Here is a 19,919-nt window from a genome sequence, read left to right as displayed (position 1 = left end):
CACCTCAAAAGTGCGCAGGGATTGGGGGTTCACCTACTGTTAGCCTGCAGGGCAAAGCCCAGATGTGCCTGTTTGGGTGGCTAACAGGCTGGTGGTCTTAGGGAGCTGTCACACCTTGTCTCACTGATTTTTCCCATTGGGCATCATTGTCTAGGCCAGCAGATCTTGTCTGAAAATAGCCTAACATCAACTCTGAACCCAACAAGAGGAAAATCAGCAGTGTGCATTGTTGCGGGGTGGGGAGATAGAGGGGTGTGACTGCAACGTGGCCTCTGGGGCAGCTCCAGTGTTTTTCAGTCACTTGGAACCTCCCAGAAGGCAGAGAAACCAGTGATAAATGTCACTGCTGGGCATTGTGGCCTCTCTGCAATGCTGATCTCGCTGCGGTGGCCCATGAGCCCAGCACTCCGGTGTTGGCAGACAGGCCATGCTCCTGTTCCACAGAGCGATTAATGGTGGCAGGGAAGGTGTTTATTCCACTGGCTCCTGAACCATTCCCCCTGACACAGCTGCACAACCAAGGCCTAGGGCACGGCCTTGTCAAGCCGCTGCTGGGCACCCTTGTGGAGTATGATCTCATCAGAGCCCTTTGGGGTTGATTAACAACTTAACTGCCTCTCTCTTTCCCCTGCCTGGCCCCCTGGGAACTGGCTTGGTAAAGCACACGGCCAGGGCAGCGCAGCAATGCTCAGGGGAAAGACATGCACACTCGCAGCCCGTTCCTCCTCCCATCCTTGCTTGGAGGCCCATCCAGCCAGCAGGGAGATCAAATCAGCATTTAGCCAAAGGAAGCTTTGACAAGCCAGCTGGTTAACAGGGCTAGTAACCTCTCCCAGCAGGGAAGAGGGGAACTTCCCGCTGCAAGGCATCAACCCCATTGCATTCACAGTGGTGCTCACACGGCAAGCCACAAAGCCCACCCGATGATCAGAGGCAAAGTGGATTAGTCTGAGCCCTGGCATAAGAAATACACGATGGGCGAAACTGCTGTGATTCGTAATTGAGGCGAGCTGTTGAAGCAACCAGCGGGTGCCCTGTAAGCAGCCATGTGATGCTGCTAAGTTCCAGCAATGTACCCCCTGAGGGGAGAACAAAATCAAATGAGTCACAGCTTTCATAGAGCTCTGGCTGCAGCCTGGGCCGATGACACTGGTTTTCAACACGGAATGGCTCCTGTCCAGTTCCTGAACAGAATACCTAGGGAGCGCACAGCTCCAGTGGCAGAGAGCAGAGCAGGCATCCCTCCGGCTGCCTTCGCCTGCTTGTTTGCTTTGGGCTTTGAAAAATCAGCTAGTCACCTTCTTCTTAACCTCTCCCCTAGCTCTGCATTTGCAAAACTGGCTGTTGCTTTCCAGGCTCCCAGCCAGTGGCGCGGATATCCGGGAAGGACCACTGCTATCTCAAGCCAGTGAAATGTGCAGGTGTGGTTAATTCCACAGGATGCCTCACTTGGATCAGCAACGGGGATTCTTTCCTTAGACCAGTGGGTCTCCAACTTTTGCACTGGTGACCCCTTTCACACAGCAAGCCTCTGAGGGTCACCCCACAGTCTACATTAAAAAAAACTTCTTTTATATTTAACACTATTATACATGCTGCAGGTGAAGCAGAGTTTGGGGGTGGAGGCTGACAGCTCACAACCCCCAGGTAATAACCTCGTGAGCCCCTGAGGGATCACGACCCCCAGTTTGAGAACCTCTGCGTTAGACCATTTGCTTCATTTATACACTCCTCCCTCAGGCAAAAGGCACGTTGGCCTCGATGAGATGTTGGTCTGACTCAGGAATGAGTCAAACCAGATTAAGACTTTGTTTGTCTCCAAGGCCTGGTCTACACACAGTTGCCTGGGTTTAACTAAAGATGTGGTGTGAAACTAATTCAATTAAGTCAGTGCAGCTTTGTGCGTGGATGCTCTTAACTCACTGGAAACCTAGTTTGTAGCTGTTTGGCTTGCCCCTGCAATTAACCAGTTTTGAACTGATACAAGTGTGTCCACACACTGGTTTTGCACTGGTTTCACTTAAATCCCGATGTAAGTGAAACCAATGCAACTTCCACCTGTTCCTGGGCCTTTTATTGTGGTTAAAGCTCTCAGAGATACAGCCCCAGAGAACAAAATGCAGGTACAGCACAGGCGGCTGCAGGGCCAGCCACCCAAACCTGCACTACAGCACTGAAGTGCCTCAGCCAGGACCGCGAGGTCCTGCCCCAGAGATGGGAAGATGCTCAGCTGTTTGGGCCATTCTGCCCTAGGTCCCTCTGAAGTTGTGGTGGCATGGACACCTCATCACTGGAGCTGAATCGAAACCCTCCAAATTTACTTTGGACATACCCTGAGACAGCCACCAGATGGCAATACGCTGCTGTGATCTTTAAACAGGGCAAGAACTGGCAGCCCCTCCCACCTGAGCGCAGGTTACAGCCTCATGTGACAACGAAGATGATGTGAGGATCTGATATATCAATTAAAAAACATAGATTTTAAAAAAATGTTGGAGGCCATCATCATAAAAGACCAAATGAAAGCAGCACTGTCTATCCCCAGAGTTCAAAAAGCTTGAGTCAGGTCCTGAAAATCATGAGGGTGCCTTAAAAAAAAAATCAGGACATTTTCAAATATAACCAGTTTGGGGTTCTTTTTATTGGCCTTCTGGTTCCTGAGTCTTTAGGGTCCCTGCTTTTAAGCTTTTCTCCTTAGCTATGATACTTAGAAATTTACTTTTCAAAAAACAAAAACAACCCTCTCCTCCCCAAAATGGAGCTTCTGACATAACCACAGGACTCCAGAAGCTAGGGCTTTAAGAAAGGCATCAAACAGTGTGAGAGTTGGCAATACTGTAAAAGGGTAACATTTCCTAAAATGTTCTAGCTTCAATGTTCTTCTTTACCTATTATTTTTAACATTATCATTAATTGGGCAGGCTGAACTTACTGCTGGGTGGTGTGTGTGTGAATTTATTGCAGAGACAGTCTTGGTATCTTGTGGAAGGAGTCTCCAAAGAACCCCAAATGGCAGGTACTTGATGGAAAATGCCACCATGCAAACTGGGGTGTCTAGCAGCTCATTTTATTGTGAGTGATAACATATTAAGGGAAATACACTGATTGCACAGCATTACTGCGATGCTTAATCAGCCAACATTTGTAAAACACTCTGAGCGCCTCAGATGGAAGCTGCTGGCGAAGGCTAAAGTGTGACTGGGTTGCATCCTGGGGAGTCTCAGATGGGTTTTGCTTTTGGAAGCCCTAACCCAAACCCAGTGGTGGCTCAGGGCCAGGTTCCATGTCACCCAAGCACTCTAAGTTCATGAGGGTTTGACCTGTTTTTATAAGTGGTATAGATACAAGTTTATTCAATAATAAGCCTGTCTATGGCATCACCCCACCATCCCTGTGGTAACTGGGCACCCCACAAACACTAATGTATTTACCCTCATTGCACCCTGTGCTGTAGGGACATAACATCATCCTTGTTTGATGGCTCAGGAACTGAGCCACAGCGATCATGTGACTTGCCCAAGGTCACACAGGAAGCCAGTCGCAAAGCCAGGATTTGAACCTAAATCTAGCCAAATTTAGTCCAGCCCTTTATGTGCATCTATTCGGTTTTCACTAAACAGGGTTGGGGATTGAAAATTCTGCTGTCACTGAAGTCAGCAGCTGTTCTGCCACAGATGGCAATAGCAGCAGAAACAAATCCCAGTAATGGCTCTGATACTGTTCCTAGCTCATCTAAACTCCCCGCATTTAAGGGCAATCCAGTCAGATGGTTCTGGTTTCATCCTGCCTCTCCAGCAGCATTAGAAGATGGTGTTCACCCTGCAGCATTGTTTTATTGGTTAGCTTCACTCGTGTCATACCAGTTTAATATCAGAGATTTATTAGGTTTAATCTCTTGCTGTTTGACCCATCCAGGCCCTTTCCTTTTCGCACGGTCTAATTCATTCTTGCGCCAGTTTTATTACAGCCCTGGAGGAGCAGGTTACCTCAGTGTTCCTCTGCCCCAGAATTTTCCTTTGCCACACAGCGTTCCAGAGCATATGGACACAGTTATGCTGGGGATTTCGTAGCAATTCACTCCCGCTCCATGGACTTTCCCCCTGCATTCAGAAATATGGTTTCTCCACAATAATACAGAGAGGAGGTCTCTCTTCTGGAGAGAGGCTTTATAAAAAGCAGAGGTATGGGTTATCCCCTCACTCTCACAGGCTGTCCCTAGGGGCCTCCTCAGAACAGATCGGTTTAGGTTTCTATGTGGAATACTTTAAAAAAGTTGCCTTTTCAAAACATATTTTGATTTTTCCATGTGCCGCTGCCAAGATGCCTTTCAACAAAGGGGTGAGTAACTGAAGGCTCAGTGAAGGAAGGATTTTTCCAAGAAAGGGCAGAGTGAGAAGATGATCTCACCTTTTCAAATAGGATCCCACCATCTCCCCCCACCCCCAGCCCCTCTTCCAAAAGTTGATTGGGAAGGGACCGGTGAGTCAAGGGAGCAGGGGTAGGCCAGCAGCCGGGCAGCATGCTGTGCAATGGCAGTCAAGTGACTTGTGTTTGGAAGGCCGCCCCCTGTCCCACTAATTCCCCTCGCTCCCCGGGGTGTGCTAAAGAGATGTGGGTGTTGGGGGGGTCACTTCCTGCTACACTCAGTAAGCTGAGCTCTCTGCTCTCAAGGAGGCACGGGGCACAGGGAGGACAGCTTTGGATCTTGCTTTAAGAAGGGGCTTGTGGTTGCTGCCCCTTTGTGGGTAAGCGAAGCTGTTCAAAGCCGAAAGGAACTTGCGTGCTAGGCTGCATAGCATCAGGTGTGGGGCAGCCCCTGAAATGTCAATGGGAGTGAACAGGATTGGGTCCCTCTGGAGAGGCAGGAGGAAGGGCTCACTCCTAGTTAGGTGACACTATTCACACTAGGATCCCCACAAAGAGGCTACAGACCTGCTCCCTCTGACTTCAGTTGTGCAGGATCGGGTCCATGCTGGGGGCAAAGGGAACCCTCCCACACGAGGTCAGAAGGACTGTGAACACGAAGACTCAATGTCCAGGGTGGGTAGATTTATTTTTGCATTTGGAGCGGAAGGGACAGGGGGGAGGGTGAGAGAGAGAGGGCGGGAGGGAGAGAATGTATAAGGCACATGTCTGTAAGAATTAAGAGATTAACAGCTCTGGAAATTGAAACCCTCTGTTTATTCACAGGCCAGGTGTGGTGCAGCACAAACATACCACGGGGCAGTTAATCTTTCCTTCCCTGGCCTCCTAATGACCTCAGCTTTGACCTGGAGGTGCTACCTTCTCTAGAGGTCAATACCCAGTCACTTTCTATGCTGACCCAGGCCTGTCCTCAGCCCCTCCAAAGCCACCAATTAGCACAAATCCTATTGTGCTAGGGAATGGAGCCGGGAATCCATTCAAACACAGCCTGTGGTTTTGCTTTCTCCTTCGTGGCTGCTCAGGATTTGGCTTCACTGGGCCTGGTGCCAGAGCCTTCAGGTGAGGATAGAGAGTCTGGGACTGCCAAAGAGATTGTAATGGAGATTCCGAAGCTGAGCTGGAAATGACAGAATCCTTCCCTCCTCAGAGAGTGGAACAGCCAGAGCCTCAAGGGATGGAAAAGGGCTATTTAATCCCATCCATCTCCCTGCCAGCGCCAGACTGGCCTGTCCAGTTCTGTGCTAAGTGGGCCAGGCAATAGGGGGAATCCCTTAGGAAACTTATTCCATGGGACGTTTATATTCAGTCTAAAAGCCTCCGTACTTCACTAAATTATTCCTCTGCCTCTTTGGACTTCAGACCCTTCTAATAACCTGCAGATTGTTACTGTGCTTCGGGGTATGCAGATTTAACTTCTTCGACTTGGCCACATGAAGCCATAACCACTTTGGGTTTCTCTACTCTGAACTCCATCCAACTTGCCTATCTCTTTTAATAAATAGTTGCCCAGAAATGCTCACAATTGGCCCAATTCTCTTCTCCCTCCCAGCAGGGTAAAACTGGAGTAACTCTACTAAAGCCCCTGGTAAGAAAAGAAACAGGCTAATATTCCAGAGCTGCAGAAAGAAGGGCCTGGGGCTTTGTGATGACGTGTGCCTCTCCATCTGCAACCCCAAAACTAGACTAGCCCTTTTCCTTTCCGCAGCTGCATCACATTGCATATTCATGCCTAACGTGTCATCCGTTTTCAACTTGAGGCGCTCTCACTGTTGCTTCTCTCTAGGTTGCTCCTTCTCACACACTAGGTATGTGTCATGCTATGTCTCCCAACATGTATTAGCAGCTGGGTTCCAAACTGAATCCCGTGATGATATTTCTTGCTCAAATCTCTAGCGGCCTTGGCCCAGATACCTCAATGGTATTAGGTACTGAATTCCCATTTTCAATAGGAGTGAGACACCTAAATACCTTTGAGAATTGGGATCCTTATCCATTGCCCACTTATGCCAGTAACGAGACTCCCACTGACTTTCATAGGCCCTACCTCCCTTTGTGTTATTTCGCTCCCCTCACTGCTCCTTCACAGATTCATCGATCCCAAGGCCAGAAAGGACCATGTGCTCATTTAGTCTGACCTCCTGTATGACACAGGCCACAGACCTGCCCCAAAACAATTCCCAGAGCAGAGCTTTTAGACAAATATTCAGTCTAGATTTAAAAATTGTCAGTGAGGGAGAATACACCACAGCCCTGGGTAATTTGTTCCAGTGGTTAATTACGCTCCCTGTTAAAAACGTACGCCTTATTTCCAGCCTGAATTTGTCTAGATTCAACTTCCAGCCATTGGCTTACGTTAGATCTTCCTCTGCCCACTGCTGGATTGAAGAGCCCACTGTTAAATAGTTGTTCCCCATGTAGGTACTTATAGGCTGTAATCAAATCAACTTAACCTTCTTTTTGTTAAACTAAATAGATGGATCTGTAAAAGCAGCAAAGAATCCTGTGGCACCTTATAGACTAACAGACGTTTTGGAGCGTGAGCTTTTGTGGGTGAATACCCACTTCGTCAGATGATACGCATCTGACGAAGTGGGTATTCACCCACTAAAGCTCACGCTCCAAAACGTCTGTTAGTCTATAAGGTGCCACAGGATTCTTTGCTGCTTTTACAGATCCAGACTAACACAGCTACCCCTCTGATACTAGATGGAGCTCTGTCACTATAAGGCAGGTTTTCTAAGCCGTTAATCAATCATTCTTGTGGATCTTCTCTGAACCCTCTCCCAATTTATCAACATCCCTCTTGAATTATGGATGCCAGAACTAGATACAATATTCCAGACACAGTCACACCAGTGCCAAACACAGAAGTAAAAAAATAATCTCTCTAATCCCACCCAAGGTTTCCCTGTTCATGCGTTCCAGGATCACATTAGCTCTTTTGGCCATAGCCTTACACTACGAGCTCATGTTCAGCTGCTTATCCACCACAACCCCCAAATCTTTTTCAGAGTCACTGCTTCCCATCCTCTAAGTAGGGCCTACATTCTTTGTTCCTAGATGTATATATTTACATTCAGCTATAGTAACATGCATAGTGTTCCCTTGCAGCTAGTTTCTGAAACAATCCAGATTGTTCTGTATCACTGATGTGTCCTCTTCATTATTTACTACTCTCCCAATTTGTATCATCTACAGATTTTATCGGTGATGATTGTATGTGTTCTTCCACGGCATTGATAAAAATGTTAAATAGCTTAGGGCCAAGAACCGATTCCTGTGGGACCCCCACTAGAAACACATAGTTTACAATTATCACAGAGGTAGCTGTGTTAGTCTGGATCTGTAAAAGCAGCAAAGAGTCCTGTGACACCTTATAGACTAACAGATGTTTTGGAGCATGAGCTTTCGTGGGTGGAAATTTGCATATATATACCTGCCCCTGGAAATTTCCACTACATGCATCCAATGAAGTGAGTATTCACCCATGAAAGCTCATTCTCCAAAACGTCTGTTAGTCTATGAGGTGCCATGGGACTCTTTGCTGCTTTTATAGTTTACAATTACATTTTGAGACATATTGGTTAGTGAGTTTTTCATGTGTACCATGTTAATTTCATATCTTTCTAGTTTTTTTTAAAATCAGAATATCATGCTACCAAGTCAAACACCTTACAGAAGTCTATGTATATTACATCAACACTATTACCATTAGCAGCCAAACTTCAGAACTAGATATCAAGTTGACAGGATATATTTTCTATAAACCTGTCTTGACTGGCATTAGTTATCTTATTGTCCTTTAATTCTCTATTAATTGAGTCCTCTCACCTGCTTAGTGGTGTCAGGGACTGCTCTAACATATCCAGCAGCTCTAGGTGCTTGAGCTCCGCCCCTTGGAGCCAGTGGCACTGTTTAACATAACTATTCATCACTGGTTAGGCACCACAGGTAAAAGACACCTACGGACAGGAAAACCAAGGCTTGAAATGTAGGGATCTAAATAAGTGTCTGGCTTTTCAGAGGTGCTGAGCACCCATCACATCCTCGGGTCAAATACTGATGTCAGGTTCTGAGCCAGGTACCCAGTTGTGCTGGCAGAAGGGCAGGCTTTCTAGTGATGCTGCTGCAGCTAGCAGCATCCTGGACACATGTAGCTCGAAATTCTCACCGGTGGCCACAGAACTGCCTCTGAGATCTTCAGGGGCTTGGAATCAGGCACCAATGCTTACCCTGGAATCACATTGGCAGAAACTTCCCTGGGCCAAATTCCCTGGCCAGTTATGGTTGCTTTGTGTGTCCCCCATAGGGCAAAACAGCTTTAAAGCCAGCTTAACTGGCCAAGGTAGGATTCCTCTTGCATTAGGGAACCCTCCATGGTGTAAGGCTAACAAAGCAGCTCCAGTGCTCCCCCTACTACCCAGCACTTGGGACCAGGCTGGGGAATCTCAATGCCTCTCGGATCCCTGGATTTGGGATTGGCCCTCTGAGACCACAAATTGCTTGAGTAAAGTAGAGCAACCCTGAGGCTGATCTAATTTGCCTGGCTAGCAGCCTGGTGATCGGACAACTCTGAATGGGGTAGGCACAAAGGATGGCTTAAAGAGTGGCTCAGTCTTTGAATCTGATGTGGGATTGCATCACATTCTAGTGCTGAGCACATCTCAGTTGGACCAGAGTATTTGGTCTAAGACCAGACCTATGCTTTTACTAGTATAGCAATGTTGGTTGGGGGGCTGTGATTTTTTTTTTTTACATTATCCTGGCAAAAGCTCCAGTGGAGATGCAGTTATACAAGCCTAAAAGGGCTTTTGCTGGTATAGCTTAATCTGCTTGCTGCCCTGGTATCAGCATTACTGGCAAAATAACCTTTTTGCCAGTATACCCACACCTGCAATCGGAGCGTTTGCTGGTGTAGCTCTAGAGGTGGAACTAAACTGGCAAATCTTTGCTAGTGTAGCCCTGGCCTAAGCCACTGTGACTAAGCAGGAGACGAATGGAGCTGCAGCAAACCAAGTACATTTGACTCCAGGGGCTGGCCGGCAGAGACGGCTGCACCTCCTTAGAAGGGAAACCAGGGGTCTAATTCTCCTTTGCCTTGCATGCTGCATGTCATTCTCCCCTGTGGAAATGGGAGTAAAATGCTATCCAGTCAGAATCCTCCGCTCACTCACACCATAGTGTGAGCGTCCCGCACCCTCTTTGCACAACTGTGAATGACCATACAAGGTGCAAAGCAGCTGGAAAGTAACCTCTGCCATGAACTTCTTCACTAGGCCAGGAAGATGAGGGGGGGGCGCCTCACCAACTTCACCCCCAAACCTAGATACCCTCACAAACCCAAGGCTTCCCAGTGCATTGCTTGCAAAGTCCTGAGCTCAGAAAGTTTAACAACTTCCCAGTTTACCAGCTCAGTCTTGTTTTCTGTGTAATGGGGATGTAGCAAAGTCATTAACTAATTCCACTTAGTAGTAAAGTAAAAAGAATTTTGTTCTACCCCAAGTCTCATTGAAGTTGCATCCCTCTTACATGGCTTAGCTCAAAATATTTGTACAGAATATACTTTGCAGGAAAGAGCCTATTTAAAAAAAAAAGCACAAACAGATAAAAATAAATAAATAAAAAGATCTGCTTTGAGTCACTGAATTAAAATGGAAGATAAAAAGCCCTATTGAGCAGAGCTATCCAGATGATAGCTCCCCGCTTTAGCTCACAGGAGAAGTAACCGTGTTCAACCTAATTGGGGCTTTTTAGGACATTCAGAGCCACTATCATTCTGTAAAGTTGAGGCAAACTGCTTCCTAATTGGCTTCCCGCTGGGGTGTCAGTCAAAAAGTCTTTATCATCACTCCGGGCGCCTTTTCAATCCTTTATTCCCTCCTGGAATGTTTCGGAAGCTGGGCTGCCCTCACCTAATGCATGCTTACACGGCCCCGCCAGCATGAGTGCCGGCTAGCCTATGTGGCTGGAATCACTCGCCCCCCACCCTCTTCTCCCTCTGCAGAGCCAAGGAGTACACATTTTTGGAGCCCTTGGTTGTTCCTTCATTTGACTCGATACCATTTGGTACGTTCACTCAAACACCACTCCTTGAAAAAGTAGAGTCCCAAATGTTCTTCAGCTCTACCTAAGACAATCTACTGACCGTAGGCCTGTATAGGCAGGGGAGAATGGTATGAACTGCATTACAGGTGTGATACTGAGGGCCTGAGTCCCTCCATTTTAGAGCCTCTTCAGCTGAGGTGAAGGGATGCTCCACTTCCCAGCAGGATCTCAGCACATCGCAGGATCGGAACCCAACCCCCTACACAAACTTCCTTGGAAAATTGTTTTGTTTTGTTTTTAAACAAGTGTTGCTACTGTATGGAACAAAAATTAACAAAATATTGCAACTTCCATAGCTCCCTCTTTCCTCCTACGCATCTCTGTGGGGTGCGTCATTGCAAGTATAGGTTTTTGTACTGTTCTCTACAGGTTTTTATACTGGCTTCACAACCGTAGTATCTGACAGGACAGCATCTTAAAGCAATAGCATGCGATTGTTGAAGGCCAGAACTTTAGTTCTTCTCTTAAAAAATGTTTCACAAAACCTAACAGAGCTTTAAAAATAAAAAACCAACTCAGCAAAAACAAGCATTTTGAGGGGTGAAAAAAACCTAACCGTCGTCATGCTATAAAATTCCTACATTGCAAGACTGCTAGTGCATGAGAACCAGGAGCTGTAACTGACTGGAAATGACATTGAAACTAACTTGTGAAATGCAAAAAGTCAACACACAGCTTCAAAGGTGAAAAGTGCTTGTGATTTTTAAAATTATTTCCCTCTAATAATTGAAGACGCTACTTGTAAGGAAAAACATTTGTGGCTGATTTCAGGATTTCAAACCCCTGGTTGCTCGTGTATCAGTGGGAGCAGAATTTGGCAGGGTCCTTTTTAATATTCTGTAGTGAATGCATTCCAGCCCTGCCTGGTCATTGTTGCAGAATGGGGATGGTCTTGCATTTAAACTTCAGAACACATTTGCCATGTGGTATAAAACAAGAATAAACAGGCAGATTTTGCATTCAAACCCTGCGTGGTGGGACTGGCTGGGAAAGTCCGGATTGCCGCTGTTTCAAAGTTTGCCCCCTCCCCCCCATGTTAGAAAACAAAGATGATAAATTATTCAGGGTTTAATTCCGTAAATGCATGATGGAATTTTATTTCACAGTGAGGGTGGGTGGGAGCTGGGGAGTGGAAGAGGAGGCGGGTATATGTACAAGAACAGGGCCGCCTTCTTACTGCCCCTCTGTGCGCACTGATCTTGTGAGTTCACACGAAGCTGTCAGATTACAAAGCCAAAGCAGAGCATCTTGGAACACAGCAATTTTTGCCACTGCCAGGAATCCCCTTGTATGAAAAAGATGTTGTGAAGGAGTGTTAAATGGAAATTAGTTCTGCGTTTGCAAACACTTCCAGGATGTGCCGTGCGGCTGGTGTGACTACACGTTCGGAACGAGGAGGAGGAGGTGCCATTACCACTGCTGCTGGAAACTTTGATACAGAGAGGATGCCTTTTTATTTTTTTTTCCAGAGGCCTCCAGCATTCAGCTGAGCTCATCTGGGCTTGCTCCAGGCATCACATTAAAAACTGGCCCTGGATTGACACAGCAACAGTTTGAAATCGACATGCACAAGTATGCTGATCAACCCCAAACATGACATGGGTAGGATACAGGGCTTGGAGAATAATATCTTAGGCCCCCAGCAAGGGAGCCAATGGGATGGGGGTATAATGTGTTACTTGTGACTAGGAGTGGTGGGGATGAAATCAAGACACCCACAGAAATAAAACATGGCCAGACAATATCTTGTAATTACTTCATTATTCATTAAAGAACTGATTTTAAAATATGCCTGGTACATCTCTAGGAGCATGTACAATACTGGCTGTAACAAGTAACCATTACGAACAAAAGGCCCTAATAAATACCCTAGACCGGCTCCTAAGTGGATGTAGCACTGTTGAGATCACTGGAGCAGTGTATGCCGTGCATGCGTGTGTGCCCTTGAACCAGCTGTGCCCATGGGACAATTCCATCTGGCCCCCAAACACAGCTGGAGGACACCACGTTCTAGATCTACATGGCAGGCTCCGCACAGCGTGGGCTCTTACGCACCATATGGGCGAGGTCATCCTACATGGAGGAGGCTATTTTGCATGACAGTGTAGAACTGCATGCCTGACTAAAGATGTCAGGCCCTGCCCCTGCAATGTGCTGAGTTTCACCAGCTGTGGATCTGAACCCCTTTACATAGTGTATTATACACCAGTCCACTGCCCTACTGCATATAGGCAACAGCCAGTGCTTAGAGATGGACTCTGAAGATTAGTAGACACAGGAGGCTGATTATTTACACAAAGGCCTCTTTACCTCACTCTGGCAGCATCAAGGGGCTTTAAAGTGGATACAACTGTAATTCACACCCACTTTAAGTCTTCTTTACACTGCCAGAGTGAGGTAAAGGAGCTTCCTTGTAAGGGAGAAGGTGGCCCAGGCTCTGCTAGGGCCCAATCCAGTTTCCATTACAGTCAAAGGGAAGATTCCCATTGACCTCAACAGAAGTTGGGTCAGGACCTCATCCCAGTGAAGGAAGTGAATTCAGGAGTCCAGAGTACTTGACTGCACACAGCTTGCTGCCTCCAGTCTCCCTCCCTAATGGGAAAGCCCTATGGAATTAAACAGAAAATTATCACTTTTCTGTAGGATTTCTGGACTATCCTATAAAATGTAATAGAAAAGTAGATCCCGAATGTGGAATTCTATAGGTGACTTTAAAAAACCCTATAGAAATGGTCTCAGTCCCTGTAGGCATGTTTGAAGTCATAGCTACAAACTTCAGTTTCATTTCTACAGAGCCCCATTGATTCTACCTTTAACAGATTGATGGAAAATTCCTGTGCAATCTGCTTCCTAACACCTAGAATACCCCCAGCTAATCTCAACTGCAATGGCAACACTTGGGAAGCAGGATTGATCTCCCCCAAAGCCAAGACAGATTCTAACCTCATTTAACTTCAGCTAAGCCCACAGTAAGTCTGTTGACTTCTTTGGCGCCCCCTCAGTGAAATGCTACCAGAGTATCTAGGATCAGAATGAGGCCCATTGAGTTCTATAGATGAGACTCAACACTTTGAATTACAGCTGACACTGGCCTGAGAACTTGTCAAAGATATTGATGATGTAATTAAATCATAGCTCCATTACAAACTTCTTTTTGTAAAGATACCTTCATGACCAAGGATCTAAGCATCAACGTATCATTAAAGGGTATAAGAAATGCAAAGGGTTGATGTTTGACTCAATACAGAAGTAACATTCTATGGTCTGTGTTTATAGACTACATGATCTAAGGCCTTGGCTACACTCACACTTTACAGCGCTGCAGCTGAGGTGTGAGAAAACACCCCCCTGAGCGCTGCAAGATACAGCGCTGTAAAGCGTTAGTGTAATCAGGGCAGCAGCGCTGGGAGCGCGGCTCCCAGCGCTGCACGCTACACCCATAAGGGATGTGGTTTACATGCAGCGCTGGGAGAGCTCTCTCCCAGCGCTGCCACTCTGACTACACTCACACTTCACAACGCTGCCGCGGCAGCGCTCCCGCAGCGCTGCCATGGCAGCGCTTTGAAATTCCAAATGTAGCCATACCCTCATCAGAGTCTCTTCGGTCCTTAAAATCTATGATACTTCTCTCAGGCCACGTCCAGACTAGGAATTAAAATCGATTTTAGATACGCAACTTCAGCTACGAGAATAACGTAGCTGAAGTCGAATTTCTAAAATCGAGGTACTCACCAGTCTGGACGGCGCTGCATCGATGTCCATGGCTCTCCGTGTCGATTCCGGAACTCCGTTCGGATTGATGGAGTTCCGGAATCGATGTAAGCGCGCTCGGGGATCGATACACCGTGTCCAGACTAGACGCGATATATCGATCCCCGAGCAATCGATTTTAACCCGCCGATGCCGCGGGTTAGTCTGGACGAGGGCTCACAGACACTGATGTGAATCAGGAGTAACTCCATAGAAGTCACTGGCAAAATTAGTGTTATAAATCAATCAGACCATTTTGCATAAGTATATCAATTCCATCTGGTATTTAGCTGTGACTCTCTTAGTACCTTTCCCAGACCCGAAGAAGAGCTCTGTGCAGCTTGGAAGGTTTGTCTTTCTCACCAACAGAAGTTGGGCCAATAAAGCTCGTCCCCCTACATTTAAGGGGCAGATAGTTTAGCTTAGGAGCTTATTGGGTTTATTTTATCTACATTAAATCAAAACAAAAACAGAAGTGTGTAACCAATAGCTAATCATTAGAGGCCAGGCTGTCAGCTGGTATTAACTAGCACTGCAGCATTGACTTCAGGGGTCTCTGTACTTCTAAGTCATGTGATGTGACACACCGCCACCCCTCTTGCCAAATTATCCAGCTACTCTGCCTGGTAAGTGCCAGAGCGTAGGAAGTTAGGGCTCTGGAAGTGGAAAAGCCTGGATGATCTTAACCTCTCAAGCTGGTCTTTTGACTAGATGTTCCCATCTCATTTGAAAAACTGTAACTTTCCAGACAAATGAGATGGGAGAGCTTTTGATTGTGCACGGTCTGACTTTTGTGAGGTATCCCAGTGAATTGGATGCCATCCTCACTTGAACAATCATTAAAATCCTACTGTATAAAACACACAGTATTCTCTTGCTAAGACACAGCAGACCAGTCACTGAGTCTGCAGACACTTCGCTTCCCCTACCCCTTGTTTCAGTCACTCTGAAAATTGCTAAGCGCTAATGATAACCTGTAGCATGGGGCCCAGACCATGAGACTTCCGTGCTATGGGGAGAGCTGTGCCTGGTGTAGCTGAGTGGGGAAGAGTACATGCACTCAGATGACAAAGCAGCACTGGCCACTAGTTTTCTGGAGCCTAAAACAATTTTTAAAAGTCACCTGCCGTCACAGAGTACGCATCACTTGGGCTGAGGCGTGGGCGTGGCCCCAGAGGACTCTAGGTAACAGAGAACACAGAGTTGGGGCTGGGCAAGGACCCTGGGGGAATTGTGTTCACTGTTCATTGCACATACTTTTAAAGCAGCACTGCATGTTTTAGAAGTGTCATTGCACACATAGGTATCACTGCGATATACAGCCTTGCTTAGAAAGTCTGATTTCATCTCTAAACCATAGAAAAATAATGCCTGAAATACAGGTTACAACACACTCAGAGCATGGGGCAGGAATGACCAGAGATTGCACTAGAGCTGAGATGAAGCTGTACGGGAATCTTGACCGCTCTGCTCTTTCCATATCTACGACTTCTTCCAAGGAAGTGCACGTGGTCCCTGCCACATATGTGCCCCTCTCCTGCACACTCTGTGACTATGCTGGGCAGAACATGTCCTGGGTTCAGACATCTAGAGCTCATCCCTTGCAGTCTCATCTAATACGAATGAAGCCATTTGCATTTGAGGAAAGAGATTTTTTTTAAAATCCCTCTCATTTTAAAAACGCTGGGAAGGCCAAGAATGCACAACTCACCATAGTCTTTTTTGCAGTATTTCTTCATGTTAATCTTCAGCTTCCCCTTGGATGCCTTGCAGTATGAGTCACAATCTGTATGGAGGAGAGAAAGCGGGAGGGCAAGAAAAGATTAACAAAACAAATTAGCCTTAAAAATGCATAAAAGGCTGGGGGAGGAGGAAGCGAGAAAAGCTGCAGGCTGCCATGAATAAGCAGCATGCCTGTGATATCCATCTGCCAGGCCCCGATTGGGTCGTCTAGCAGGGGCATTCAGCAAAACCTTCCTTTCTAAAGAAAGGCTTTTACAAAGGAAGCCATTCCTCCCTCCTCCCCGCCTGACGAATCCCTTTAGCTGTCTTCGCCGGGCTGCCTCTGCCTTCATGGGAGAGCCCGGGGCCTCCCTTATTGTGCCACCCAGCTCTTTTGAGAGCCACACAAATTCCCCCTGTTCTTAAACTGCAAACTGGAGCCTGATTAAAGCCCACAGAGGCCTCATTGTAACCCCTAACCCAGGCCTGTGGCAGGCTTTGGCATTCGTTGCAGAGAGATTCTGGCTGGGGTCACACTCCAACAAAAGAGGTCAGAGAGGAAATTAGCAGCCCATGAAGCATTAGCAAAGCCTTTTGGTGTCCACTCTACTGGAGTGTGCAAATAAAATACCCCAGTAGGAACATTTCATTTCTAATGGGCCCTACTGCTGTGACATAATGATTTTACTCCTCCGAACATCAGCCTGTGTTCCACTGCCACTAATGTGATGGAGTCGGGACTGTCGCTCTGGCAGCGCTGGCAACATAGTGACTGTGTTTGCTTTGCTGGAGCAATTCCATGCATTGCAGCCCACTGGATACTGACTTATTCCTGATACATGGGAGGCTCCTCCCTGCTTGGATTTTGGCAGAGCCAGCCCCGTTTTGACAGGGTAGTTCTAAGTCTGACTACGTGGCTGGAGCAGACAACACATCATGATGCAGCCGTGCTGCAACGGGATGATGTAACAGCAGTACACTGCACTGCCAGAAGAACATAAAAACGGCCATACAGGATCAGACCAAAGGTCCATCTAGCCCAGTATCCTGTCTTCCAACAGTGACCAATGCCAGGTGCCCCAGAGGGCATGAACAGAACAGGTAATCATCAAATGATCCATCCCCTGTCGCCACGACACTGCACTGTGATGTGCAAATATATTGGCACAAGGTGGCGACAAAGTAACGTCACATGCAACCATGCCATGGCCATGTTGCCATGGCCGCACTGCACCTTGGCACTGTAACAATTTTAAATGACTTGGATGTTGGTGCTTCCATCATTGGCCTTAGAGGTTCTGGTGCACACGGCTGCTCTGCTGTAAATGGGCCTGATGGGAGGGATGAATGTAAAGGGAGTGAGAGTTTGACTCAGGCAGGTGGCCAGGCTGAATCCACACAAAAATACCTGTTCTGCAACATCTTTCTCACCCCTCTCTCATTTTTAAGCAGTTTTTTTGGTAATCCTTAAAAAAATGCAAATGCCACCAGAGCTCTGTGACTTAGGGCCGGGGAGGAAAGCAGGGTCAGTGAAGGGAAAGGCTGCCAGGGCACAAGCAGATGAGCCATCTGCCACTGGTCACAGTAGGGTTTGCCCAGATCCAGCTGATGGGAAGTTGCAGGTGACTTTCTGACACACCTCCCCAAGCTCATGTTCTGACCTGATGCAATTTGCTGCTGGAGATAAGCCTTGGCTGGAACCGTGCAGTGTCCGCCTGCATCTCCTCCAGCATTGGACCTGATCTTCTGAACCTGCTTGTAACACTATTGCCACTTACAACCTTGTGGCCATTCCACCTCTATTTTCCCTTCATACAGGCCCCTTTAACTCACTCAGTCTCCAGTGACCTTGTAAGGTCAAATCCCCTAATTTGCTCTTCACCGGCACTCCTCAGGCTGGCAACAAACTTTGTCAAAAGTCCAGAACAAACACACAGCTTCTCAGCTCACTTTCCCTCCTGTAACTCCAGCGTGGTCTGGCTAGGACTCTGCAGCAGCATAATTTGCTCCTTGTAGCTGCTCCATCCATCAGCCCCAGCTCCACCCAATGTCCTGTTTCCCAAGCATCCCATTTACAGCCAGGCCACCTGTACTGCCTCTGGCAAGCTCAGTACTTTCCCAGCCATGCCCCTCTTCGCAGCATCCTGCTGCCTTTTATATTGGAAGCACTAGATTCCTCTCAGGTGGGGCTCATCTTGCAATCAGGGCTGCCTTAGCTCCAGGCTCTCCAGCCCACACATAAGCCACCTTGTTACACTGCTCTTATTATTTGCATTACAGTAGTGTCTGGAGGCTCCAGCTGAGATCAAGGCCCCATTGTGGTATGCCTTGTGCAAACCCATAGGAAGAAATGGCCCTTGCCTGGAAGACCTCACAATCTAAATAGACCAAGGGTAGAAGGGTAACAGAGGCACAGTGTGGGGAAGTGATTGGGAACTAGCAACACCTTACCCACCATTCTCCTAACCTTGGAGAGGTGCAGAAAGAACGAGCGGTATCTAAGCCCACTAGGGCCTTTGTAGCTGCAATAGCTATTTGAAACTGGAGTTACTCTCCAGAATTCCTGGGGAAGTTTGTTCTATTGAACCTGTGCTGACTCTGGTGGGAAGTCGGCACGTCTCCAATGCGCGATGAAGACACAGACCTCTGCATTAGCCAACTGACTTCTGCTGGGACATACCAGGCACGCCTAAGTAGAAAGCATCAGTCATGCCAGCTTTACTCCTCAACATATGTATCCTACTCCATGAGTAGTGCCACGGATTTCAATGGAGCAAGTTACTACTCAACAGGAGCAAGAGTATCAAAATCCGGTCCTGTGTTAGGTAGAACTAGTTGGAATGCACCTCCTGTATTGCTAAATACACAAAGTACAGCCAGGAGAAGTGCAGTTGCCCAACACCAAGGAACCCGGAGTCAGGTTTTCAAAGGTATTTAGGCGCTAAAGATGAAGATAGGCACTTAGTGGGATTTTCAAAATGTTTAGATGCCTAACGTGATGGGAGTTAGGTGCCTCAGTGCTTTACAAATCTGGGAGAATTCAAATCCCCTGATCCCAGACCCAGCCAGTTGTTTTGGTACCAGGTCACGTTTAAACTCAGAAGCAGATTATTTTCTGGTTCTGATTGGGATGTGGCCACAGTCTTGCTAAGAGACCAAGATGATAGAAATTCCAGGATGGCTAATCTTCCAGACTTCCACCAGTTAGGGCTAAAATCTTGCAAGATCTCAAAATCTAACTCTGATTCCACCTCCAACCCAAGCCCCAGCCCCGAGACTAATCCTAACCAAATACACACACGGCCTCATCAGACCATCTCCATTCGCTCCTATTGTTCTCCAGACACTAGTCTCTTGACTGCTATCAACTTTATTCCCATCCCTCAGAATGATGATAAATTGCTTTGTGCTCTCTAAATATGATCTAATCAAAGTCGGGGCCAGAAGCAAAACCTATCATTTGAAACAACACAGTTTTCCATGCCAGAAGCCCTGCTGAGATTCCCTACCAGGCTCCCAACCTGCCAAGAACCTTTTAAATGGAAAAGAATAGCCGAGGGCCAACAGATTATAGAAATCATTAAGGCTCTTTGTTTTCGTTTTCTAATGTGACCCTGAATGTCAAGCAAGACTTGAAGTTTGTCCAATAAAAGATATTACCTCACCCACCTTGTCTCTCTAAGCAAGACTTGAAACACACTGGAACAGAGAGTGGATATCCCATAAAAGCATTGGCAGAAAGCATTCACTGGAATCTTTTATAATATCTAACCCTTGCTTTCACTAACCCTATAGGGCTTGCATTCTGACAATCATTCAACTGCCTGTCCTCAGAGGTTTCCTCTGTAATCCTTAAACCTGTCTGCGTGTCATATCCTCTGTAGGGGTAGAGAAGGGCCAGAACTTGGTTGCAATTC

At 47.0% G+C, this 19,919-nt stretch overlaps 1 protein-coding gene across 1 annotated transcript in view; it reads right to left on the bottom strand.

Annotated features, from left to right (window-relative positions):
• NTN1 (netrin 1) overlaps positions 1-19,919 on the bottom strand; it is a 220,033-nt gene that overhangs the window by 11,532 nt on the left and 188,582 nt on the right. Inside the window, exon 6 of the mRNA XM_030534975.1 lies at positions 15,992-16,066. Within this exon, the coding sequence (XP_030390835.1) occupies positions 15,992-16,066 (75 nt within the window). The remainder of the gene's footprint in view (positions 1-15,991; positions 16,067-19,919) is intronic.

The sequence above is a fragment of the Gopherus evgoodei genome, chromosome 15, assembly GCF_007399415.2.
Source record: "Gopherus evgoodei ecotype Sinaloan lineage chromosome 15, rGopEvg1_v1.p, whole genome shotgun sequence".
Taxonomy (NCBI): domain Eukaryota; kingdom Metazoa; phylum Chordata; order Testudines; family Testudinidae; genus Gopherus; species Gopherus evgoodei.
The sequence above is the reverse complement of the archived record's forward strand: the minus strand, read 5'-3'. Positions and strand labels throughout refer to the sequence as shown.